A 27,792-nucleotide genomic window follows, 5' to 3' on the forward strand; every position below is an offset into this window, starting at 1 on the left:
ATGAAAGTAGCACCAAGAGTTTGAATGAGCCGCGCAAAAATAATGGGCCTGCCTTTAGTATAAATACTTTTTAGTAGTTACATTTTTGTGGTGTTTTTTTTTAATACTAGCCATTAGCTACTATTTATATCCAAGGTAATGTTTTAAATACGTAGCCAGTGACTTCTCATCTGTAACTCACTGTCAGTGATGTTTTTCTGAACTATTCGATCTGTGTAAGACATCCCTAATCCTTATTGGGGAAATAGAGAAAGCGGAAGGACCGCGACCTCTGGAGATCGCACTCGGAAGTCACATCTCACTCACGTGCATACAGACTATTGGGCAACGAAGTTAATAAAGTATTACTGTATTTCTTGGTGCCCAGAGAAGTGGTGTGATCAGAGTACGATCAGCTTGACATTTCTAGACTTTGATGGCAGATGTTTTCGAGAATCACTCAGTTCTCTTCTTCAGTGTTCACTCTACAAACTGGTTGGACTTCTTTATGTAGATATAAGATATAAGTTTTCAAATATCTCAGTCAATGATCTAATGACTATATGTGACACAGGAGGAGTGGAAAATATTCAATATCACTGAGGTCTGACCTGACATATACACTTTTTCCATATTTGAGTAGCTTTTGTCATGAGTTGTTAAGATGAGTCCAGATTTAGCTTTTTATTTTATTTTATTTTAGACATGATTTGATTAAAAAAGAAATAGGATTTTTGTAACAGGCTGTGATGAAATGGTTGCAGTAATGTCATTATCACAATGTTCAAGACAGATGTATTGCAGTTTTTCTCATCATCCTACACTCTCTGGGACATCCATCCTGTCTGAGGCACAACAGTGTTGCAGTACTTTAGTTACGTTGACCAAAGGTTTGACCTATATAGTACACGGAGGTGTAAAGTATACTCCCGGGAAGCCGTTGCGCATGTGAGCCAGGTTATTTGTTGTCCAACAATAAGGTCAGCCTTTGTCAAAGTTTGGGAAACTTTCTGGGGCCAAACCTGTCAGAAACAGATGCTCAATGAGTCAAAGAATCCAAATGAGTGAAACAGAAAGTGTGTCCAGTCAGCTGAAGCACGGCCCGCCCACATTCTGTTCAAATGGTGCGTGTTGGACCCTACTCCGCTTTACGTCAGTCCAATCCCAGATACAACTTCTCTCATCTAGAGTTCTGTTGTTCGCCTGTTGATTGGGCAGAAGATGGCACTGATTCACAGTCTTCTGTTAGTGTTTTTCATGTCATCTCCAACTAAGTCATGTTTGTTTTCCGTCCCTCCATCGAAGAAGTTCATAAAGCCACTGTCTTCTTCTCAGCTGCGAGTTCGTCTTTTCTTTCTCGATTATAAGGGTTGGTTATGGATTTGTCAGTCAGCAGGGAACGCTTGCGCCCCCTTCAGACTGACCAAGTACCAAGTACTTCCATTTACTACTACAGGAAATGGCTGAAACTAGTAACTGATGCGAACAAACCTATTGTCTTACAAAAAGAAGTAGAGCCCATGCCATCAGAGGTCAAGGGCTGTCTCAATATGTGCTTTTGTGAGTTTATGAGATTACAAATCTCACGGGAGTTCCTCTTGCAGCTCAAGATTCTGGGTGCATCTAAAACTTGTAAATAATCTTAGGAAGCTCCTTCTCCTTATCGTTGACCCAGACGTGAATCATTGTCAGCCATGACAAGGAGTATCCAAGTGTGTCAGTGCGGTTAGGAGGGAGTGAGGAAAGGAGCTGCAGGTTTCCTGTCACCTGCCACCCCCTGATCAGGGGGCTGGGTTAGGGATAGGGTTATGATTAGGTTTACGACAGGGAATTGTGATGTAAGTTGTGTTTCACTCACACAGATCTTACAAATAGTTTTAGAAACTAGAAGGTCTTGGCTTTCAAATGAGGTAACACACTGGCACATGGGCTGTAAGGTCTCAAGTCAATACACTTTGGGATTTGGAAAACTCTAACCCTAAGGTGGGAGGTAACAGGTAAATACCTCCTTTAGCAGAGGAGCCTCGGGATGTTCCTCATCAGCCCATAAAGAGCAAAGAACAATCCCACAAGCCACTGCTGCCTCCTGAAGGTTTCTGTTCGATCTCCGCACGAGTGTGAAATGATTGACAGTTTTGCTGTGTAATAAAAATATGAACTCTGTCCTAAATGTATTAAAGTATAAAGCAGTTTGTGCAGCGTTAGAGCCACAGCAGCATCTGAAAGTTTCATTATAGGAAATCTGAACCTATATAGAAACGTTTGTTTACATTTTACCAGAAAGAATGATTATTTTTTCTCTGTTGGTAAAAACATTAAATTCCTTGCTGTGCCGGAGGATATGTAGTGTATACTGTATGACGTAACTTCCTGTTGTTTCTTCCTCTGGGTTAAGAAAGTTCAGATTGTTTTTACAGTCCGAAGGAGCTGCTGAAGCTCCTGTTCATAACTGCAAAAGGTTCCTCAAGGTGCACCTGTGGGCTTCAAAGGTTAAGGAATAGGAGAAAGGGAAAAGGAGCTTTCTTTTTATACACAGCCTGTAAAAAAAAGTTGGAAATCTACAGAAAGCATTCACAAGAAAAAAATGTTTTACTTTTCCGCGTGTTATAAACGTGCAGTAGTAGATCCTTTGGCCTGGCTCGTTGTAAAGTTTGTGAATGACCTTTTTTTATGTGAAGAATTCTCTCTAACAGTATTATTAGCAACATGACGTTAGCGCTGCAGCTGTTTGCGCCGTTTCAGCCGAGGGAAAGCTGTTTGGATTCCTGAAACAATCCGATTTAATAAGAAACAATGTCCCACATTCTCACGAAGCCGCGCCTCCTCTCCCCAGCCACGGAGACAGACACTGGACGGTCCTCTCTCTCTCTGTCCCATCTGTGGGCCACCTGTGTCCTCACCTCACCCGACCGCCGTCACCTGCCACTAAAGGCCGCGTTTCCACGGCTTTATCCCAAAATCAGCACCAACTCAGCAGGTTTCAGCCCGAACGCCGCTGGGAATAACAGTCGGCTCTTCACCGCCGGTAAATATTTGGACCAAGTGTCTGAAAGTCTGCTTTAAAGTTGACCGCACTTGGACGGAGGACTGAAAGTCACACCTTAAAGCAGCACTAAGCACCTTAATAAATCCTTTCCGTCGTCCCTCTGGGGGTGATACAAGTGTTAATAGGATGATTGGGGGGTCTTTCATCTCCCTCTGGTGTCTCTGGCCAGAAAACCAGGCTTGCAACTCCCCTGCCTCCGGGTCGGAGTCACCAATACACACTAATGGAATCACGAAGAAGAAGCTAACAGGCTAACGGGCAAAACTGCAGGCTAGCCCCACTTAAACAGTATTTACAGCCAAGTTTGAGCGGAAAAAATGATGTCCATTGTGTAATTGGATGTACAATATCCCTCTCTCCCTTTGTCGTTTCTGTCTGCGTAGTATTTACTCTCATGGACAATTAATGAGTAAAAAAAACGCAACTTGCTACGACACCTGCAGTGACACTTATGGCCTCTAGGGGCAAGAGTTACTTAGTACTGCTTTAAGACAGAGCAATTGAGACCACATGCATCATATAATGGCTGGGTACCGTTACATATTTTCAATGCTAGTACTTTACCGATACCTTGTTTTCAATACTTAGGGCTGGGTACTGTTACCTGATACCAGTATGGTATCCAAAAAAGGTTCACGCACCACGGGTATCGAAAAAATAAAAGTGTCGAAAGAAGGTACTGAAAAAAATATGAAATCTTTTTATTAAAAGGTGGGGTGAATGGGAAAAAAGAAAAAAAGAGAAACACAATACCGAAATGTTGTTGTGTAATTATACTGTATAATAAGCATGCGGGAAGCTAAAATTGAAAGCTTGCATTTTCCATGTAAGACAAACAATCCCCACTGCTTCTCGCAGAGGGCGCTCTTCAATCCGGTCTTTACTGATGGGATCTGACCTCAACAACCTGGACGGAGTTTCCACTGGGCACTAAAAAGCATTATTTTAAATGAACTGTGTCCAAATCATGGCCTTAAATATCACTGAAAATCATAACATTTGATTCCAACTGACATTAAATCTAAATTTGTTGAGAAATAATGCGTAACTCACCTAGAAAACCAACACTCTGATCCAAATCACATTCAGCTGCTGGTTTGGCTGAAATTGCTCAACGTTTTTGGCTCCAGTTTGCCGTTTGGACATCGTCGCGCAGTATTGTGTTATTAACAGTGAAGTGTTTCTCCTCTGTCCTGGCAGGAACTGGTGTGCGTACGTAGTGACCCGCACGGTGAGCTGCGTGGTGGAGGACGGAGCAGAGACCTACGTGAAGCCCGACTATCACCCCTGCGCCTGGGGCACGGGGCAGTGCAGCCGGGTCGTGGCGTAAGTACTCACACTATATTTCGTACTTTTCATGGGACCAGCTACACCTTAAACATCTGCCTGTCTGATGCCAAATGACTGGATTAACCTTTGCCAGTTTAGGGTGATTAGTTGTAGTACTCAGTTACATGTACTTGAGTTTTTGAGGTAATTGCAGTTTTTCACTCAGTACTTTTTACTACTTGAGTAATATTAAAATAAAGTATCTATAATCTTATTTGAGTTCAAAATGAAAAAGTAGCGACTAAATCTTTAACCTACCACCCGTAACCGATCTAATTTTCTCCAGTTTTACCCAAATCTCCAAAGCTCACAGCTACTAGGCCACTGTAGCACCTAATTTGAAAGCTAAGGCCTACAAAACTCATCTTAGCTTCTTCGTTGTTGTTGTGGTCAAGTTTTAGTCATTTTCGTTCCATTTTTGTCGCATTTTTTGTCACTTTTTTTTATTATGTTTTGGTCACATTTTTGTGGCTTCATCACAGTTGCATCACACTTAAAAACAAAATGCAAAACGCTACAAAAATGCAATGAAAACGTGCCAAAAACAACTAAAACTTGGCGAAGAAGAAAACAAGGAAGAAGCTTAGCTCAGTTTTATAGGCCTTAGCTTTCAAATGAGGCTTTAGCTGTGAGCTCTCAGGTTACAAAGCTTTAAGATTTGGGTAAAGATGAACTGGAGAAAATGAGCTTGGTTAAAGGAACAGGCCACCGTTTTTCCATACTGAGATATGGTCTTACCTGAGCTTAGACGAGTTGATCCGTACCTGTCTGGTCTTTGTGCGTGCCCTCAGTCACGCAAAACAACCAAAGATGTTGTTAGCATTTGGCCTCTCCCAGCATATTCCTATAGCTCCAAACGGGGTGAAGTATTTGGGACCCTACTTTTTACTCCTACTTGAGTAAAATGAGTATTGACTGGAGAGCTTGCAGCCCATATGCCAGTGTGATGCCTCATTTGAAAGCCAAGACCTTCTAGTTTCTAAAACTATGTGTAAGATTTGTGTGAGCGAAACACAAATTTCATCACATTTGCCGTCCCTAACCCTCATCATAACCCTGACCTTTGACCCTAACCCTCACTCTAACCCCCTGATCAGGTTGAAGATGCAAGTTCAATGTAAAATCTTTGAAGCCGTTGCAAGAAAACCAGCCACATTCACACATGCGCCTCCAGTCGGCTGAAGTCCTGGTGAAGACAAGATTTTCTTCCAAGAATAACTACTAAACACTATGACAGCTTTTCAAATAGACTTTATGAGTTTACTTCTTCCATCCACACTTTGACAGTGGTTGCCTATCCCTGAACTGGAGCTTATCATCCAGTGAAGTTACAGCACAAGTCAGGACGCCACTTTTACCACAGGGAAATAAGGGACACTTTCTACAGCACCACACTCTCCACCACGGTGACATCACACACAGTAACCCAGCTGCTTCTGGGTCCACACTGTTGAGAGTTCAGGGCCTCGCCGCGCAGTAAGGGAAGCCACAATATGAAATCCTTTATCCTCCTCAACTCTCTGTAATTTGAGGTCTCTCGTCTGTTACTTTGTCATCTATTTATGAGCTCCACTTGTTTTCTTTATTGTTTGTTTGCGTTTTGTTTTTCATGAGGCTGCCCTGAAGGAATGGCTCCATGCGGAATAAATAAAGTCGTCTGAATCCGAGTTCCATAGTCAAACACTGCAAAAACTTGATCTAAATCATCTGTTGTAATAACAACAGATAAAAGGCTAAAAACTGTTTTATACCTCATTAGAATAATATATCTCACCATTTTTCCAGGCAAAATGATATCTTTATTTTTGAAACAAGACTTGATTGTGTATGGAAAAGCAATTTGATGATTTGATGAATGCCAAAAGAGACTAAAGAAAATCAATCAATCAATGGTTTTGTATAACCCAATATCACAACAGAAGTTTCCTCACAGGACTGCACAAACTTTAAAACAATGAAACAAAGCAATAAACACGACAATGTAAAATTCAGTAAATGAAGCATCCAGGTAAACATAATGTCAGAGTACATGTAATATTTCAGATGTTTAGAAAGAGCCTTGTAGTCGGCTCTACAGCATGTTCAAATCAGCTGAATCTCTCTACAGTGAAAAGGGCGACAGTTCTGTTGGACCTGGATATAGAGTGATGACATCATCACTTAACAAACCCAAACAGAGAAATAAAAAGGAGAAGAGGCGTTCGATCCTAACGTATGGGGATGGTTAGCATGTCAGCTAGTACGGGAGGCTTTTCAGAGTCCGTTAGCCGGGGTCGACCCGTCATTCCGACACTTTGTGATAAACCTCTATTCTGACAATGGTTTTGAGTTTAGCCTGTTCAGTTTATAAATTCCACTATCCTTAAAGCAGTGCTAAGTAACTCTTGCTACTAGGGGCCAAAAGCGCAACTGCAGGTGTCGTAGCAAGCTGCGTTTTTTAACTTATTAATTATCAGCGAGAGTAAATACTCTGCTGACAGAAAAGACAATGGGACAGAGGGATATTGTACTGAATATTGTACTGAAACTTGGCTGTAAATACTGCTAAAGCAGCACTGGCCCGCAGTTAGCTTTGCCCGTTAGCCTGTTAGCTTCTTCTTCGTGATTCTATTAGTGTGTATTGGTGACTCCGACCCAGAGGCAGCAAAGTTGCAATTGTGGTTTTCTGGCCAGAGACACCCGGGGGAGATGAAAGACCCCCAAACATCCCATTAACACTTGTATTACCCCCAGAGGAACTACGGAAAGGATTTATTAAGGTGAACAAGTTACTTAGTATTGCTTTAAGGTTAGAGCTAAGGTAAGGTTAGGGTTAGTTCTAGTAAGCCCACGTCATTTTTAATAATCATCCTGTGTGTCGGAATGGCAGGACATTGCACAAAAGATAAAAGTGTCACCAGAGTGTCAAAATGAGACAATTAGATCTCAATGTCAGAGTGGGGGGGTGTCGGAATGACAGCGTGTAACCCGTAATGTATTTGTCCTATCGCCATTAGCATTAGCTATCAAACGTCGCAAATTATGAACGATCCAGATGTTTTCAGCAGTTGTCAAACTCATGGACCACATTCAGGTCAAAGCCTCATTAAGAATCATTAATCAATGTACAGATCATTTTAGTGTTTATTTATTATCATATAAAAGTGTCCTCTGAGCTAAATGCTAACTCAGATTCAGATAAGTTCATCCTTTTTGTGGGTCGGATACACATCCAATGGCCACTAAATTTCATCTCATAAGATGTTAATGATAAAGAAACCACAGAAATGATATATATATATGCCATGAGAAGGACGAAACATGCCTCCCCATTCGTTAGCATTGCTCCGTTGCCTCCCTGTTCATTTGTATGGGTGATGGAAAGTTCAATGTAAATTGGGTCCGGGAGCCGTTGGCTAAAGAACAGGCTCAGATAGCTAAAGGTATTTCTGTGATTTCTATGACCCCATAGACCAGGGGTGTCGAACCCGTTGGGGTCGAGGGCTGAAATTCAGCCCCCACGGCGGGTCCCGGGCCGCATATATTCTAAAGGATTGTGGGCTAATAAATAACAACGGCTTACACTTAATGAGCATCATCAGCCTGTGTCACATGTTTGTCAAAGTGCTACATGAAGTCATTATTCATTCACTCCACACTCGATAAGTTACTATTGTAGCCACTGACCTTTTACCACATGGCTATAATATGCTGTTTATATCCTGATCTCTTATTATGCCAGTGCCCTCTGCTGGACACGTGGGGAATTCTTTCCTTTTTAATTTAAGTTGCCCCCTAGTGGCTGGAGTGAGCAAACTGGCTATTCCTTTAATAATCCATAACTTCGCACAGGAATGGGCTAGAGACTTACTTACTTCTTTTTTTTTTTACATACTCAGAAATTCATGCTCTACAAAGGGTTTACAATAATTGCTCATCTTTGTGTGAGCAGCTCTTTTCCACCCCCTTTTCTTTTTGAGGAGAAACTAGAGGAAACTTGCGTCAGAACAAGGAGAACGAGGAGCACCATTACAGAAAGGCGTCGATCCCAGGAGCTTCTTGCGTCTTGGGTTGGAACTACTCTTCCATTGTTCCCGGAGCGCGTTAGTGCTGGAATGCAGTGTCCGTCAGGAGGAAGGGCTGGTCCTCATGAGCTCATCTCGGACATATTTGCGGCAAACAGCGACGGGCTAAACTGTCTCTGAGCTCGCGCCGAGAAAACCCCCAAAGCAATTACAGTGCATCACTTATTTCATTTGAAAAAAAGGGGGAAATCCATGTTACTTCACTGTCGTCTCGGCCTTTTCTTCATTTTGATTATTAGGAAATGCTCTCGGGGAACGTTTGGGACAGTTAGATCACAGGCTGTTCATGTGGTCAGCGTGTGAGAGAGTCGAACTGGTATTTTTATTACAGCACTGAAATGCACGCACAAAGAACCCACATGAAATAGTACATGACGAGAGAGAGAAGACACAAACATCCATCAGGAATACCTTTAAAATGAGTAAATAATGGCCGCTTGGGTTTGATTGGTTAATCCAGGTGTCAGTTAAGCTCATAAAGGTTACTATTACTACTTATACCAGTTCTGCAGCAATAGCAACTACAACGAGCCACGAGTTTTGGCTGACTAAAATACTAATTGTTAAATGATTTTTTTCCCTTTAATCCTTGTTTTAATCTCCTCTGAACTTTGGTGAGAAAGAAAAGATCCTAGAATTGGAAAAGATAGTTGGGGCATCAATCGTGAACTAAAGCAGGTACCATTGGGTGCCTCCTTCGACATTTTGCCATGCTGTGGATGTTTTATTTTTACTATTTATGACAGAGTGGCATTTTTAAGAAAACCATACTAAGTCCCGTTTTCTGTTTGCCATGTGGCTTCTGGCAAACAGCAAACGGGACTTCTTATGGTTTTCTTTAAAAAATGGCTTGTTCTAACCGCTCTGCCATAAAGGCCAGATTTGTGCAGTGTTCGACTAATAGTTGTTCTGTGGACAGTTTCCCCCACCTGAGCTGTAGCTCTCTGCAGTTCATCCAGGGTCATCATAGGCTTCTTGGTAACAGCTGTGGTCAGTGCTGTCCTTGTTCGGTCAGTAAGTTGAGGAGCACGGCTGGGTCTTGGTAGGTTTGCAGTGATGCCAAACTCTTTCCACTCCTGGATGGTGTATTTAACTGTACTTTGAGAGATGTTCAAAGCTTTGTAAATCTTTTTATAACCTAACCCAGCTTTATGCTTCTCAATAACGTTATCCCGGACCTGGCATGTTCTTCATCATGCATAAATTTCATTTCACTTCACTATTGTGTGTCACTTAGTGTGTGTCTTTCACATCAAATTTATATTAAATATGTTTATGTTTATGGTCCATAGTGTGGCAAAATGTCGAAAAGTTAAAGGGGGGCCCGTACTTATGCAAACCACTGCATCTACAAAATACAATTGCTTCATTTTGAACATTCATATACAGTTGGGCTCAAACAAAATCCATCTTATTGGCACAACTGTATATTGAATAAACCATTGTTTCAGCTCTTTTGACTTTGTTTTAAAGTTTCTTTGCTACATGAGTATTGTGAGTACTCTGAGTAACAGTTTGAACATAAAAGTCCGATGTACGATTCAGTCCTGACATAGATCATGAGAAACAAAAAATGAAATGATGTAATACATATACTTTATCACTTTATCACATGGAGCATTTGCCACTTAAAGTATTTACTCACAGTGGAACGAGAAACTTTTTTTTAACTCAAGTAAGAGTACAGATTCTTCTTTATAATAATACTCAGATAGAAGTAAAAAGTACCATAAGGTAAAACTACTCTAAGAAGTACAATTACTTCAAGTACATTTACTTGATTGAATGTAAATTACTACAGTCTGAGTCCTCAGAAGAACAGAAGTGTTGCAAGTATTTAGTAATAATGTCAAACACATCTTCATCACTGTCTGACACTACACTGGTTAGACCGATGTTTCCCAACCAGGGGTCCCGGGGGCATTTGGGATTATTTCAGATTAAGAAACTGTAGAAATGTATTTCAAATTTTGTTTTCTATTAAAAGGTTTGAATTTGAGAGTTTTTTTGCTCGATTTTGAACAGAACACACTAAATACTGAATAATCCTAGCTGGTCACTTTATTATAATACATGCAGGATCTTTTGGTGTAGATGGTACTTGGAGTATGAATGAATGACTCAAGGGGTACACGAGACAAAAAAGGTGGGTTCACCGACTGATTTTGAGCCCCTCCTGCTCCCCACCCTCCTGCTCCCCTTCCCTGTGCAGCTGTTTCAATAAACAGTAAACCTGTCTCTGTAATGAAGCGACGCCGAGTGTTTTTGCTTTGCGATGAAAGGATTCAGTTTAGCGCAAGGCTGAAAGGTGAGGGCAGCCTTTGGAAACAGTGGTTAAAGGTTAAGGTACTGACTGTCCCCACAGGGAAATAGGGAAATAGGGAATAGGAACAGGCGCTAAACCACTGTCCTTGTATTCCCGCAGATATCGCACCTACATGCGGCCGCGGTACAAAGTGGCCTACAAGATGGTGACAGAGATGGAGTGGAAGTGCTGTCAGGGCTTCAGCGGCGAGAACTGCAACACGCCCCCAGCCGGCGGTGGGACGGGGGTACTGCCGGGACACGGGGGCAGCGGGAGCAACCACGGCCAGGGCGGATCCAATAGCAACAACTACGGACACGGGACCAACTACGGGGGCAACGGCTTTGGACACGGAGGCGCCGGGGGTCACACGAACTACGGACAAGGAGGAGGAGGGACGAACTACGGGACGGGGGGCGGCAACTTTGGACAGGGGGGACAAGGAGGGAGCAGCGGAGGAGGAGGGACGAACTACGGGACGGGCGGAGGTAACTTTGGACAGGGGGGGCAAGGAGGGAGCAGCGGAGGAGGAGGGACGAACTACGGGACGGGGGGCGGTAACTTTGGACAGGGGGGACAGGGAGGGAGCAGCGGAGGAGGAGGGACGAACTACGGGACGGGGGGCGGTAACTTTGGACAGGGGGGGCAAGGAGGGAGCAGCGGAGGAGGGACGAGCTCCGGAGGATCGGGGACCGGACACAGCGGAGGAAGCTCGGGTGAGTGGATTTCGTACACCTTTCTCATGTCGAACATATTCTGATTTGAGAGTCTTTGGGATGTGCTGGAGAGGACTTTGCACAGTGGTCACACTCTCCCATCGTCGATGCAATATAGAAACAAATAGTCTTTTATAGAATACATTAGCATTATGGTTTTGTTTTGTTTTGGTTCGAAATGTCAAATATTTTTGTATAGATATCCAAAAAGTATTGTGTTGTAAACAAAGTATCTTTAAAGAACTGGTATCAAAATAAATAAATAAATGCAACAACTCAAGTAAAGTACAGATTGTCAAGAACTCGACCGAAGTACAGTACTTAAAGGAACAGGCCACCGTTTTTCCATACCTGAGCTTATACGAGTTGGTACGTACCCGTCTGGTCTTTGTGTGTAACTTCACCCCATTTGGAGCTATAGGAATATGCTGGGAGAGGCCAAATACTAACAACATCTTTGGTCTTTTTGCGTGACTGAGGGAACGCACAAAGACCAGACAGGTACGCATCAACTCGTCTAAGCTCAGGTAAGAACATATCTCAGTATGTAAAAACGGTGGCCTGTTCCTTTAAGAAAATACTTTGTCCCGAACCAGCACTGGGTGGATAGAATTGCGGTTGTTTTTTTAAGTCCTGCTTACAGTTGTGTATTCCATAGAAATAAAAAGGAGAAGCGGTGTTCGAGTTAGCAAGTAGGCTAGCCCAGGTATTTTTCCCTATAGCCGTTAGCATTAGCCATTAATCATCGCAAATTATGAACGACCCAGATGTTTTCAGCTGTTGTCGACCCATCAGCCACATTTAGGTCAAAGCCTCGATCGAAATCATTAATGAATGTACAGACCTATTCAGTTTTTACTTTAGATACAAATTAGCATCTAAAATTCAGCTAAATGCTAACTCAAATTCAGTCGAGTTTGGTAAGATTTCTGTCGTGTTTTCCGTGTGTCTCCCGCAGGCCGAGGGGAGAGTGAGAGGGTGCGCCTGCTGGAGGAGAGGATTCAGACTCTGACCAAGAACCTCCAGGACCTTCAGACCAACGTGAACCAGATGAACGAGCGCTCTAACCGACCACCAGGGGGCGGCAGTAGCGGTGGAGGAGTGGGCGGAGGTGGAAGGGGGGCGTGGAGCAGCGGCGAGGGGGCAGGGGGGAGGAACCCGGCCGACGCTGCTCAACCCGAAATCACAGAGACCATCAACAGCATCCAGACCAAACTGGACCAGCTGGACAACCGCACTCAGGTCAGAAGAGTTACTTGGGCTTTGATTACAATAATGCTTATGGAATTAGGACAAATCTGGATCAGTTTAATACACACTACTCTTATTTTGCTACAAAGAGGAGATTTTGGATCTTGTTTTGTTTTTAAATGTAAAAAATATGTACACTGCGTTTCAAATTACTATGCAAATGACATTTTTCTAAGATTTTCTAAATTGTCAACTCAAATGAGAGTCAGCATAATTTTCAAGTCTTTAACTGGTAGAGGATCATTTAAATGTGGTGGAAAAAATCTCCCAGTGATAACAGTATTTTTTTCAAAAATAAATATAGTAAAAACCTCAAAATCCACTGTTCCAAATTATTATGCAACTCATCGTTTCAGTACATTTTAAAACTTGTAATTAACTGAAAATGGTAATTTGTTGAATTTGCAGCATTAGGAGGTCATATTTACTGAAATCAAAAGCTATTTCAATCAAAAAAATATTAACAGGTCAAGTTATATTTTTCCAAAGGAGCCCTTGTGTGATAGAAGCTTCAAAATTCTTAAATCCATTAAACTTGTGAGTTTTTGGACAGTTTCTGCTTGGATTTCTTTGCAGGATGTCAGAATAGTCTCCCTGAGTTGCCGTTTGGATGAAAACTGCCTCCCACCCTCAGAGATGTTTTTTTTTGTTGAGGCTCCAAAGGTTCTCAATAGGGCTGAGGTCAGGGGAGGAGGGGGTCCACATCATGAGTTTCTCTCCTTTTATGCCCATAGCAGCCAGTGATGCAGAGGTTTTCTTTACAGCAGGACATGGTGCGTTGTCATGCATGAAGAGGATTTTGTTCGGGAAAGCACGGCTGTAGCCGTTGACAACCAAAATTTCTCTTGAATTACTCCTTCTGGAGACCTGTGAAATTTTACAACTGAGATATAATAACAGACCTTGCAAACGATGTCATTGATATTGCTGCTCAATATATTTAGAAGTCAACCAGGGCAGGCGAGATGTGGTTCTGCTGGTCTGGGAGGCCCAGCAGACTCATAAAACCTCGTCTTTTAAAGCATCTCACAGCTTGGTTCCAACACCTCAACAACAACACAGTCCACTAGTGAGGGCAGCTGGGGGAGGGCTTGTTGGTTGGGGCTACTGCCCTTTCCTAACTGGCCCACTCCACACCCTGGCTTTTAATGCACCACACTATATAGGGCAAAAAAAAAAAAAAAAATATATATATATATATGTATATAAATAAATAAATAAATAAAACAACCAACACTTGTACATAAAGATATTGTAGTGGCAATTGCAATGACAACAATTGTTTTAGCAGGATCTCAGTGTTTAGTAAACAAGATCCCACTTAATTTCGGAATATTAAATATGCCTGTAAAATAGTACAATATTGTAATATTATAATATTCATTCGCAATATCTAGGATGTCATCAAAAATAATCAAAACAAATAATTTATAATGATGGTAATAACATTTAAATATTAATAATATAATCGAATTCATCTGTTTTGTATGTTCATAATTCATAATTCTCATTTCCTGAAATATGCAATAGCATAAATGTAAATCTTAAACGCAGTTGTATGAGCCTGGGTTTGGAAAATCGAATACATGAATTTTCTTATTTCCTTATTTTTCTTGTTACTTGTTTAGTATCTAATAGGAAATGCTAGCTATGGAGTCTATGCGTTCCACTCATGTAATCTCATGTAATCTCATTTTCCTTATTTGTGCAAACTTTTTCTTGGTTGTGGATACAGTCCTCTTGTATATCTGTAAATGGTAAACGTTTATTATGTTGAATGTGGGGTAGGCGCTCATAAGCTTCTTGCTTCAGCCTACTCCTTTTGAGCATCTGTGACTGGTTGTATATGTGTATTTGTAAATCAGGTAAATGTATTTGCTCAAATAAATTAAACTAAACTAAACTAAACTAGCATAGAAGACAGTGGTCAGTCAGAAACCTTCAGGGAGCCTAAAAGGGCCTAATGGGGCCGACCAGCTCTCTCCCTTATGATTTTGGTCCAAAAAATGACTCCGCCACCTCCTTACTGAATTCACAGCCTTGTTGGGACATTGTGGCCATTCACCAACTATCCACTACTCCATTGATCTGACCATCCAGGGTCACACGGCCTCATCAGTGAACAAGACTGTTTGAAAATGAGTCTTCATGTATTTCTGAGCCACTGCAGAAAATGATGATCTGCTTAATAAAGTGGAACACCTTTTTTCAGTAGTGTTTCCCTTAACTGGGCTTAACCTGAAAACTAATCATCCCAGGTCTCTGAGATTAATGTCAGTGATTCATAGAGCCCCGAGACGCGATACCATTCATGAGTTTCATTATTATTGTTTTTTTTTTTACCTTTTTGACACAAAAATCCAATTTGCATAATAATTTGGAACGCAGTGTAATGTTTCAAATTCTGCCTTGTTTTTTTGGAGAGGGGGTTTCACACTGCAAAAAGTAATCTTGAAATAAGTGGCATTTTCTTGAAATAAGTAAATCTGGCTTTGATTTGACACTCTGATTTCAAGAACGCTTACACTTACAAACAATGAAAAACAACTAAAACGATAAAACAACTAAAACGTAGTCAAATTGAGATTTTTTATCCAGTTTTGACTGCAGTGATTTTGTTTATCATCCCGGTGGCCTAAGACATTCCGTGCTCAATTGTTTTTTTGGGTTTCTGGTACGTTTTCACTGCTGTTTGAACCGTCTCCATGGTTGCGCATGCAAAAAAACCTACTAGAAACCCTAAAAAAAACAGCTGAAAGCTAACCACCCATACAGCCGCTGAATGGTCACAGAGAGGTCAAATAAGCACATTTTTGTTTACATAAAAAGTTGCAAAATGTACCTTTAAGTACAAGACTGGAACGTTTGGAGCCCGTGTAGGAGCTGAAGTGGGGATGTTGTTCCAAAAGTGGAATGAAGCACTCAATTTGAGACGTGGATTCCAAACACGTCAATACTTGTGAATGAATACGTGTGGGAAACCGGTCGGTCCTCTGCATGAAAAGTGCTGGGTCTCAAAATATGTCTAAAAGTGTTCACATATTGCTAAATTCATGAATCCCACTCAGGCCCACGACAAGACGCTAGTGAGCATCAACAACCACCTGGTGAACGGTAAAGGGAACGAGCTGGACGGGGCGGTCACGGGGGGCGTCCTGACGTCGCTGAAGGAGGAGATCCTAAGGGAGCTGGAGAGGAGGGTGTCCCTGTCCTGCTCGTCCTGTCAGGTAAAAGAAAAACAACAATAAACATGGGAGCTACATAACCCACCATTTACAAGCTGAGACCCAAATAAAAACATTCATTTAGACCCATAACAAAATGGTCAGTTTGATTCTCCCAAAGATTTTGTTTATGCATTGAATAAAGCTGAAGCTGAAGCAATGGTCAGAAAAACTCTTCACCAATCACTCAAACTCAGATTATTGCCGAATGAAATGTTCCTTGGGAAAGGCTCACAAATTGTTCTGTAGCCTTCTTTCAGGAACCGCTGCCCTGAAACACACATTTTAAAGCCCACAATCCATCATCAAACCCGCTCTGCAGTAGATGAAAATGAATTGTTTTATTCCCTCTGTTGCCTACAGAGGGCATACCAGGCCAGTTTGTAATCCTGACCAGCCAGTCTCTCACTCCTTACAGTCTCATCTTTCCGCAAGACAGTAACATTTACCAACGTACAATCTCAATGTCAAAGAATGTTTTTGTGCAGGATATGTCCACTTTAATATGAACTCAATCCTTCCATCCATTGTCCTGTGTTCTAGGCTGGCGTAGAGGACCTCCGGCGACAGCAGCGGGACGACAGGGAGAGGATCCGCTCCCTGGAGAAGCAGCTGAATGCCCTGGACTTGCGGCTCCAGCAGGGACTGGACGGGCAGAGACCAGATGGACAGAGACCGGACGGACAAAGACCGGACGGACAGAGACCAGACGGACAGAGACCGGACGGACAGAGACCGGACGGACAGAGACCGGACGGACAGAGACCGGACGGACAGAGACCGGACGGACAGAGACCGGACGGACAGAGACCGGACGAGGGCTGCTGCTCCGACTTCCAGGACCTGCAGAACCGCGTGAGCGACGCCGAGCGCAAGATCAGCTCCACCTCCGAAGACGTGGACTTCCTGCGCGACCGACTGGACCGGGAGCTGACCGGGACAGGGGGAAACACCAACAACCTCGGCGGGACAAAAGGCGGCAGCGGCGGAGGATTTGGCGACAGCGGCCGACAAACGGACCGATTTCTGAAGGACTTCGAGAGGCGCGTCAACGCCACGATGCGCAAAACGGACGAAAAGTGCTCGAACGTGGAGACCCAAGTCAAGGAGTATTTCCACAGAGAGATCGGCGACTTACGGACAGTGTTATTGGACCGCTTTGACGACCAAGCCTACAGGATAGCGGATGTCGAGCTGGACGTAGGCGACGTGAAGAAAAACGTTGGCGATCTCACGAAAAACCTGTCCCGTTTGGAGAATAGCACGGCCTCTGTCGGGGGCAGGTTGGATGACTGTTGCACGGTGGTATCCTCAGGTGGGACGTCCGGCAGTGGAGGAGGAGGCAGAGGGGTGGGGGGTTCGGGTGGAGTGGGGTCGTCTGGAGGAGGGAGAGGGGTTGAGGAAGGCGGGAGAGGAGTAGGAGGAGGAAGAGAAGGAGAAGGTGGTACAAGTGTGGGAGGGAGCAGGCCAGAAGGGGGCAGCGCAGGGCGACCCGGGACAGGAGGAGGGGGAGGTGGTGGAAGGGGCACAGGGGGCACAGGGGGCACAGGGGGCAGGGGTGACGGGACGCAGAAGTCGCTGGAGTGGAGGGTGGTGGCGAACGAAGACCAGATCCAACACTTCACCACCAGGATCAAGGACCTGTCTGTGTCCGGGGAGTCGCTCTACGACAAGGTGAGAGATTTATAGTTTCACCAATGAGTTTATTTTTTATTGATTGTTGGGCTGGTCCAGTGTAAATTTGAATACCGCTGTAGAGGCTGTTTTATTCTTCTTCTCCTACACTCAGCATAAACATGACGGTGGAGACTTTAGGGGTTAAACGCTTTAAAAGTGAAAATGAAGCTTCTCCGTTGTTTGAACAAATAGTTTTTGCAATACAATTCTCATGCTTTGTAAGCGGAAAATGGGACTCGTTGCTAACGTTAGCATATGTAGCATGAAGCTAATGTAGATTCCAGTTTAGCATTATCCATTTTTTAAGCCTTTTTGGACTGTTGAACCCATAGATATATATAAAGGCTAGATGTCTCATTCGCACTGCTGGCCAATGGAAGGCGACGTCCACATACGGCGGCCATCTTGCCACAGGGAGCTCGCTCACTCATAACATTGTGTTTTATGGTGCATGTAGTTTTCTATAACCGTATTTTTCTAAATTTTCTATTGATTTTCAAACGGTTTGGTTTGTTGTAAACCTCAGAGATGTAGGTATGACAGTGCATACATATGAATACAAAATCTTTATTTAAACATGTTCCATTCAGAATTATGGCCACGTTAATAACGTTTGTAAGAAACCAAGATTTCAGCGAGATATGAGGATTTGTCCTGATCACTCGAGCTCACCAGAAAGCTTCCCTGTGGCAAGACGGCCGCCCGTTATGCCAGAAGTGACTCTGCCTTAGGACCTCTAGCCTTTATATATATCTGTAGTTGAACCACTTTGCTCCTCTAAATGTCTCTGTATCTTTTGTTTTGTTGAAAAATATTATTATAATTCAGCATTTGTTAAAGTAATGTTGGAGAAATGGGAGAGACTGCATCGAACATTCCAATCATTCTAAAAAATGCTGTATGTAGCTATGCTTTGAAAACGGCAAAAATGTCATGTTGCAGTTTATTTTTAAAGCCATTTAGGAATAATAAAATTGCTTAGGCTACCCCATATTTTGTCCAGTGTTAATTGTATTGTCAAATTTATTGTTCTCTTTCATTTCATCATTTACATTGTAGACCGTATCGCCCTGCCCTAACTTCTAGTCACCACTTTTCCATTGGCAAATCCTGGTTCTCGATTAACGACTGTGAACGTTTCCTCCGCAGGTGGTGGACCTGAGCCAGGACGTGCGCAAAATCAAGGACCTGACCGGAGACCACGGCGAGCACTTCAACCGCATCGTGACGGAGGTGGAGACTCTGGGACACGACTGCGAGCAGTGCGGCCGTGTGGAGGAGGAGCTCAAGAACATCAAGAACTTCTCCCACAGCGCCATAGCCCGCATCCAAGACCAGCTCCGGACCATCCAGACCCGACTGGACTCCGACCGGGGGTCAGACCGCTGCTGCGCCAGTCTCCAGGAGCAGGTGCACCTTCTCAGGCGGGACGTCCAGAGGTGCAGCGAGCAGTGCAAGACTGGACCGGACACAAACACGGGTTAGTACTGAAGTCTCAGGTTCGCTTGAGTTTCCTCCAAGGCCGTGGGAACCCAGGGTGCTGAGGGGGCTGCAGCACCCCCTGGTGGATAGTTTGGGAACAGCAGGCAATATTAACAAATAGGAAATGTGCGCAGAAAAAGCGTTTTGGGGTAAATTTTGTCCCTCAGCAACCCCTAGCTAAAATATCTTCCCACGGCTCTGGTTTCCTCCGAGTACTCTGGTTTCGCCTACCACTAAAAACATTTACAGAATGATTATTGAGTGGTTGGTGGTGGTCGGAGGGGCAGATGGCACAGACTGGTAGCCTCGCTTCCGTCAGTCAGGGCAGCTTTGGCTACAAAAGTATCTTACTACCACCGAGTATGGAGTGATTGAATAATGACCAGAGTAGCACTTTGAGAAACTTGGTAATACAGGCTTGTAAGCGCAATACAAGTGTAAGCCATTATTATGATCAAATCTTTCAACACGGTGCATTTCGAAATCATCCAGTTCACCTTATTCAAGAACTCACCATGGTGCCGCCATCTTGTGTTTGTTAGAGAATAAAATTGTACAGTTGTACTATCGCTGTCATAGCCTTGACCCACAGGAATAGTGCGACTTTACAGCATGACCCAGCATGATAAATAGCAATTTAATTTTATTCTCTAACAGTGTTCATGGAATTGACTGACACTGGCTTTGATTTCTGCTTTTGATGTAGCATGTAACATTTTCAACATACACTGAAACAAATGATATGAAGTATTCTTTACAATTGCCTTGGTAAAAGTCAAGCTCATGTGGCTAATCATTTAGTGTTGGTAACTCACTAACTTCCATTATGCCTGTAGTGTTCAACTAAACCTTTCTATTGTTGAATACTTGCATATTTCAATTATATTTTAATGGATAAGGGAAAGAAAACTAAACCATTTTCCTCAGAGATAACCTGCCTTTGCCTGACCACGCCTCTTATCACCGGACAGCCTATAGCGTGGTCCTAGTGGAGAGCGTACAATGACTCAGACACCAAGACTGTTCCACACTGACACCAACCAGCCTGTCGCTCCCTTCTTCTTCCAGGCGGTGGCCCCAGTGTCCCGGGTGTGGGTGGACCCTCCACCCCGTCGGAGAAGCCGCTGGACGGGCACAGCGTGATCGGAGGCTCCGTGAGCGGCGAGGCTCTGAAGGCTCTGCAGGGGCAGCTCTCCGAGGTCATCGTCTCCTTCAGCTCTGTCAACGACTCGCTGAGAGGCTTCGAACACACCATCCACAAGCACGGCAGCGTCATCACAGACCTGGGTAACAGAGGATTTCCAGTCTGGGCGTGGTGTTTTTGAGTTGAAGACGTTTCACTCGAGAAACTTTTGAGCAGTGATGGTCAACGCTATAGAGCTGCACAATATATCGTAAATACTGTAAATATATATAATATTTACAGTGTTGGCCTGAAAGTGCTTAAAGTGCACTTAAAGGGGCAAGGAGTGGGATAGAAATTAGATAATATACATAACATATTTTATTTCTTAGGATTTGCATACATCAAACATGGGAAAAATAAACACAAAAATGTGGCTGAAGTAAAAACGTAATTGCTGAAGTGCTGCAGCACTCTCTTATGGATATTGTAGGAAATCTTTGGGATCTTCTTTTATTTGTGCAGGAAACACCAAGGACAAAATCATCTCGGAGCTGGACAAGATCCAGCAGGAGGTGTCGGAGCACGTGGAGGAGAGCAGGGAGCGGTGGGACAGGACGGCCCAGGACAGGCGTCGCTTCGAGGGCAGCGTGGTGTCGGAGCTGGGGGAGTGTCGCCGCTCCGGAGAGGGGCTGGAGAAGAGGCTGTCCAAACTGGAGGGGGTCTGCGGGAGGCTGGACGGAGTCACGGACTCCATCGGCAAAATCAGAGAAGGTACTTGGATTCTCTCTTTTTTTTTGGTCTTTTTTACGTGCTCTGTCCAGAGCATGTGACACTCTGCTGCACCTGCTGATGAGGTGGTGCTCTCTCTTGACAACAAAACCATGGACCTCTATCTTTGATTATAAAGAAAAAGACTTTCCTGCCAGGGTTCAAGATCAAGGTCAAGTTTAGTTCTATAGCACATATACAACAACCACAGCTGCCCAAAGAGCTTTACATTAAAAAAATACAGTGATAAGATAAGTGACGCTAATACAGAGAATAAAGTGGCGCCTCCTGACCAGCTTGTTCAGTCTGGTCTGGTCCCGCAGCATAGTGAAGGGCAGAGGCTTCCACAGAGTCATAAAAAGTCCTGACCAGAGGCCTGCTCACTCCAAAGGACCTCAGTCTCCTCAGAAGGACCTCAGTCTCCTCAGAAGGACCTCAGACTCCTCATTCCCCTCAGACACACAGGCCACGATGGCGACGTCGTTGGAGAACTTTTGCAGATGACAGCTGTCCGTGTTGTATGTGAAGTCCAATGTGTAGATGGTGAAGAGAAGCGGTGAGAGGACGGTGCACTGAGGGGCTCCAGTGCTGCATAAGACCACCTCAGACTCACAGCTGCGCAGTCGCACTTACTGTGGTCGCTCCATTAGGTAGTCGATGGTCCATGCAGTGAGATGTCCATCCATTCCCGCGTCCTCCACCTTTATCCTCCAACCAGACTCTGCGGGCGGGAAGGGGAGAGGAGAAGGAAGAGGGTTGTGGGGGAGACGGGGTGATCTTGTTTTTTAACGCAATTATGGCCGAGCGAATGCCGACCCGTGCCACAGCGGGACCGGCTGTGGGCCACATCTCTTTCTTTCGGAATGCAACTAAAAATACTTTTGATAAATATTGAGCCCAAAAATACATCGACAGGCCAAGGCCATGTCTAATTGCAACATCTTCACTGCAGGTTTATGATGTAATGGTAGATTTTCATAAAGCAGTGTTTTGCAGCTTGCTCATATGGGAATGATTAAGACTTATCTTTAATCCACAAGGGAAATTGTATTGTCACAGCAGCTCAATAACATTAGTCATACAACAAAGCGAGACCTTTAAAAGCACACTGTGTAACATTTTGGACTATACTGTAGTACAAAACCTCCTCCTAATGACCAGCTCAACGCAGAAAATGCTATTACTGCAGTGTACTGTTTTCAAATAATGGATTTGGATGAGAAACTAACCTATTTAAATTTTCACTGTATTTCAGTGTGAAATTTTACACGGTCTGGCTTTATAATGATAGAAAAAAAAATAAAAAATCATTGTTAAAAATTGGGGATAAGACACATTTACAACATTATAGGATGATATAAATGGATGACATAAATTTCCAGTACATGCATGGAATAGATTCAAATATATATATATATATTGTGGTGCAGTTTTAGGAAACTTTCAAGCACCTTTTTGGACGGACAAACTAAGCGTTGTTACAAGATGATGAAGACCTGTGTCTCGTCCCCAGGCCTGAACCGTCACGTGTCCAGCCTGTGGTCGTGCATGGGGGGCCTGAACGACACGGTGGTGCTTCACGGGGGTTTGATCGAGCTGGTGCAGAGCGGCCAGGACGACGTGCAGACCCGCGTCAAGAACCTCAACTCCAGCCTGAACCACGCCCTCAGGAACCTGCAGGGGCTGAGCGAGCACGACATGCGAGGTGAGGAACAGGAATGTGCCAAATATAAGTATTGTTTCCTGTAACTGAAGCCTTATTTTGGTTTGGGCTTTGTGCTGATGAGCAGAGGACTTGTTTCTCATTGCTTTTACGATGCTTTTTCTGACTGATGTTTCTGACGCTTCCTCCCTACGAGAGATGAGCATTACTTTAAACGTTTTTGTTTTTACTGAATGTCATATTTAAAATTTCAGAAAGTAATTCCAAACATGACACTTTTACGTACCAGGGTTTATGTGGGTAACAGCACCTCCATTTTATTTTTGTCTAAATATTTATGCAATTCTTAAGATTTGCAAACATTTAATCTGAAATTTGATATGTAAAAGCAAATTGGACACTACGGGAGAAAATTGTGAGCAATTTTCGCCAAAACTGCAGATCTGGACCACATTTTTTGTGTTAACCAGTAAAAAATAGTTGAGCAATGCCATCATTTTTAGCTTACAAAACTATAAATAAAAACGTTTAGTACTGCACTGTCATATACTGTGTCATAAAGTATTTGCTGTACTGCTGTACAGCACTGGGTGTCTGTTCATTAATACATTGTCCCATTGAAATAAATGAAGAAATGAAATGATTTCGGGTTATTTAAAGCCACTATACCTGACTTGTTTTGTTGCTAGTAATGAGGGATAAACATGTGCGACCGTTTTAACCGCTGGAAAGTTGATGATTTAAAGCGTTTTTGTCGTTGCCCTGGAGCTTGTTACAATATTAGCCTAAAGTCTATTTTTACATCCAGGGTTGCGAACGGAGATAGACAGAAACTGAAAGAACTGAACAGCCATTCATATGTAGAGATTTCAAGATATTGACAACATAAATATTTGCAAGAAATGTCACTTGAGACTTATAGTCTTTAAACCAATGCCCGTAAGTCTTACGGTTCACGGTTATGGCTCAATATACGTCAGTGTTCTCGCTCCACTGCCTGGACTCGCTCACACATTTCAATTTCGGAGTGGTTTGTTTGACCCGAAATTAGGAGCCTGATTGACCCACACGTGCGCAGTTGAGATGGGCATTCTTCTTAAATTTTTGACATGTTTTTGTGCATGTGTTATTCTTTTCAGAAGAGCACTTCATTTTTTGATAAGTCATTCCAAACATGACAGAAATCAGCAAATAAAGGACAAAAAACTGCTTTTAATGATTTAATCCCGCATTAGTGCTATTTCCCTGCTGTGGTCAGTGTCCTGTTCAGCGTCGGTTTGTGGTGTCATATACTTATACACTGTACATGTATCGAGCGTGTCTGCAGCCTAATAGATTGTATCCACTCCTCAGGACCTCCGGGCCCTCAGGGAGAGAGAGGTTACCCAGGAGTGAGGGGTCCTGCTGGCCTGCCGGGACGACAGGGAGACACTGGGCCTCGGGGACCACCAGGTAAAATACAACCATGATCATAAATAACTCCTTCAGGCCAGACACTGGAGTAGAGATATCAGGTTTTCTGTAGATACTGACCTAAATTCATTTCAAAATAAGTCCATTTATGTGTAAAAACTGCCTGTGTTTCCGACAACCGAATATTCATGGTTAGAGCCTAATTTAAATGAGTGGTATCGTTGACATATGAAGCTCATTATTTGACAAAAAAATACAATACTACTAAAAATTCAGGGTTTTTTGTTTTGTTTTTGGAGTTCAATGCTTATTAAAAATATGTATTACTATTTTCAGTTTACTCAAAGTACTACTTAACAGTAGTTGAAACAGTAATATGTAATGCAAACATTTTTTTTTTTTAAACTGTAACTACTAATATAGAATTGATTACAACTTTAAAGTAACTTGCCCAGCACTGCATGTGCGTGTATCTTTCCGTGGACTTTTGCACAAAGGAAATAGCCATATTTGGATTACAGATTACAGAGTCTTGTTGGGGGGATTCCGTCAAAAATCTCAAAATTGACCATGCCTGGACTTAATGGATTATGTGTTTTACATCGTGATTTCTCTGCCTTTGATTTCTAATTATGTCTGATTTTGTTTCAGGTCCCAAAGGAGAGACAGGTGTGTACTTATATATTGGTGACAGCTAATAATTATTTGTATATGATCCATTTCCCCAAACTTAAACAGTATTGAGTATAAGTGGATGTGTTTCCTGTGTTCAGGTGTGGCCGGTGTCGACCCCCTGGTGCCTAAGCTCTCGTTCTCGGCTGCTCTCACTGCCCCCATGGAGCGACCCGGCACTGTGCTGTTCGACAAGATCTTTGTGAATGAAGGGGACTTCTACAACCCCAAAACAGGTGCAGTAAATCACACACTGCGTTTAGAAGAGCAAGAGTTATCAGAGGGACTTTTTATGGAGAAAGAGACGGGACTCAACCTGTAGAGCAGAAGAAAAACAATGTCTCAGACTCGTATCGTTTGGAAACATGACACACTCAACAGTGATCGTAACACCTTTTAAAACGAGCATTGGCTTTAATTTATGATTCCGCTGTAACATTTCTGACAAACTTCTGTGTTAAATACATTGATCGGCTGCAGTTCTGTCAGAAAAATAATCTGAAGTCTCTTTTTCATGCCGTCTTCGCCAAACAAATTTATTCCCTTTTTCACTTTTATTCTCATTTTATGTTTTTCACTCTCTGTGATCGACAATAACTGAAATCTCAGATCACAGGAAGTCCTTAGGCTGCGTCCCAAACCATCAAATTATCGCCTTTAAGCACTAACACTAGCAACTAATCCTCAACCTTTCATGGGGTCAACTGTTAGATCTCTATGTGAACTAGAGCTTCAGCAGCATTTTCACAATTCAACTGTCCTTACCCAGAGGAAGGAGAAGTGACATCACCAACAGCTGCTGTTCTTCTTCTTTAAGGTTAATCACTGGTTAGTTAGCACCAGAGGTCCCTATGCTAAAGTGGCTAAGATAGTTAGCATTGAAGCTCTTTTTCCTAACTACTTCCTAACTGACAGCCCAATTTGGAAGCATCTTGTCATGGCGGACACTGACGTCATCCACTTCTGGTCTTATGTCTGAGTCTGGAAGTAAAAAATCCCATTCTTATTTCACATTGAGAGTTTAAAAGTGCGACGCAGGCTAATCAGCTCTGTGCTAACTGGGGCTGGGCAAAAAAATCGATTTGATTTAAAAGTCAAGTTGGTAAGTCAAATGGATTCATCCTTTTTTTTTTTTGAAATAGTAATTTGGATTTTTTATTGTACCTTGCGGAAAATTTGTTTCCACAGCCTGTCAAGTCAGTCAGTTTTTTTACAGTGATCGCCTTTGCTATTTTTGGGTTTGTTTATGCACTTATGCACTTAATCGATTTTGGGGAGGGGTGACATGGTGTGACATATGCTGATTAGCCACGTTGTAGTTTTAAACTCTTGATATATTAATTTTTTCGAAAAGTCGCTGCAAAATAAGGGGATCTAATAGATTTTTTTTTACTTCTTGGGCTCAGCACATGACCAGAAGTGGGTGGGACTGTTGAGCTTTATAGCGAGACACAATATTGTCTTGAATATTTAAATAATGATATAATTAAGTTATATTTATCAGCATGGCATGTTCCATTCGATCTGACACAAATCATTAGACATTTGTCTTTCAGCAAGTTGTGTCAGCAGGACCAACACAAGGCTAAAACGTAACTAAATTAGAACAATTACAACTAAAACTTAATCCTTGCATATTCATAAGTTCAGTACATGTTTTTGATTGAGGCTGAGTTTGCAATAAATGTGTTTATCTCAGTTAGATAGACTTTAGTGATTTTAGTTGTTGTTTCTTCTTCTTCTATATTGTGCAGCCCTTCAAATAAGATTCCTTTCAAAGTACAATATGGCTGCCTTTACTGAGCAATGTTAGTCCTTTTTACTTTCTGGTTTGAGCAAGCACCGCACTTTGCCTTGATATGGCACAGTAAAAAGACTTGATGCTTATTGTATCATTTACTCCACGTCCGTGTCTCCCGCAGGTGTCTTCACGGCTCCAGTCGACGGCCGCTACTTCTTCAGCGCCATACTGACCGGATACAAGAACGAGAAGATCGAGGCCGTCCTGTCCAAGTCCAACTACGGCATGGCGCGGGTGGACTCGGGCGGGTACCAGCCCGAGGGCCTGGAGAACAACCCTGTGGCGGAGGCTAAGACCAGCGCGGGCTCTCTGGCCGTGTTCAACATCATCCTGCCGCTTCAGACGCGGGACACCGTTTGCATCGACCTCGTCATGGGCAAACTGGCTCATTCTGTGGAGCCGCTCACTGTGTTCAACGGGATGCTGCTGTACGAGGACATGTGAACCAGGACATCCACAGTCGGGCTTGTTTATTTGCTGCTTTAGGCAAATGTTTGGAAGCACTACGTTCGATTCAAAGTGAAAAACTGTTGAAAGTCCAAGGTCTATGCAGGAAGCTGAAAGTTCATTAATTTAAAGCCATTTTAATGCCTAAATACTATATTTTTTTTAATGCCGAAATGTCAGAACAATTGCTATAATCATAAAGATATGCAAACAATCATCAAAGACAGGAATAAAGGGGAATCTAGCTATTCAAACTCGATTATGTGAAACTTGACTCCATTACTTGAGTGAAAGTACTGATACTACAGGTCAAATGTTTCTCCAGTAAAAGTAAAAATTGCTCTCTCAAATGATTATGTGTAAGCGAAAGTAATGGAATATTCACTGGGGGGAAATGATGTAGAAAAGTATACAAAGTAGAAAGTACAAAACGGTAAATGGGTGTTCAGATAAATTACCTTACTGCTTTTAGAATTTAAAGACCGTGCCCCAGGTACTCACCTGTACGGCAACAGGGCAGGGACAAACATTCTTTATTGTTGTGTCTTTTGGCACACAACAAAAAGTTATCTAGAGTGATGAGAAAAGTTAATTTTCACCTGATTTAAGTAACTAATTTTAGGAAATTTCAGGAGAGGAGTTCCAGAACATGTTCCACATTTCTAGATTTTTTTTTCTAGACTTTTTGTAGAGCTGCCTGCTGTTCTGAATTGTGCATTTTAAGGCTTAAAGCTACCCTCAGCTTCTCCATTTTGCATTCCCACATTGCATGGCTAGATGCAGCACCTTCAAACAGCGAACTAACTTTATCCTGCAGAAGCAGACGAGT

At 42.9% G+C, this 27,792-nt stretch overlaps 1 protein-coding gene across 1 annotated transcript in view; it reads left to right on the top strand.

Moving 5' to 3' along the window:
* LOC306962333 (EMILIN-1-A-like) overlaps window positions 1–27,146 on the top strand; it is a 44,888-nt gene extending 17,742 nt beyond the window's left edge. The window contains exons 2-14 of the mRNA XM_079555452.1: window positions 4,226–4,351; window positions 10,844–11,439; window positions 12,398–12,681; window positions 15,759–15,917; window positions 16,458–17,588; window positions 18,741–19,071; window positions 20,142–20,360; window positions 20,722–20,970; window positions 22,481–22,672; window positions 23,984–24,082; window positions 24,695–24,712; window positions 24,817–24,951; window positions 26,638–27,146. Of these exons, the coding sequence (XP_079411578.1) occupies window positions 4,226–4,351; window positions 10,844–11,439; window positions 12,398–12,681; window positions 15,759–15,917; window positions 16,458–17,588; window positions 18,741–19,071; window positions 20,142–20,360; window positions 20,722–20,970; window positions 22,481–22,672; window positions 23,984–24,082; window positions 24,695–24,712; window positions 24,817–24,951; window positions 26,638–26,960 (3,862 nt within the window). The 3' untranslated portion in view covers window positions 26,961–27,146. The remainder of the gene's footprint in view (window positions 1–4,225; window positions 4,352–10,843; window positions 11,440–12,397; window positions 12,682–15,758; window positions 15,918–16,457; window positions 17,589–18,740; window positions 19,072–20,141; window positions 20,361–20,721; window positions 20,971–22,480; window positions 22,673–23,983; window positions 24,083–24,694; window positions 24,713–24,816; window positions 24,952–26,637) is intronic.
* Window positions 27,147–27,792: the final 646 nt, after the last annotated feature.

Source organism: Gobius niger (genome assembly GCF_951799975.1).
Source record: "Gobius niger genome assembly, chromosome: 4".
NCBI classification, from domain to species: Eukaryota; Metazoa; Chordata; class Actinopteri; order Gobiiformes; family Gobiidae; genus Gobius; species Gobius niger.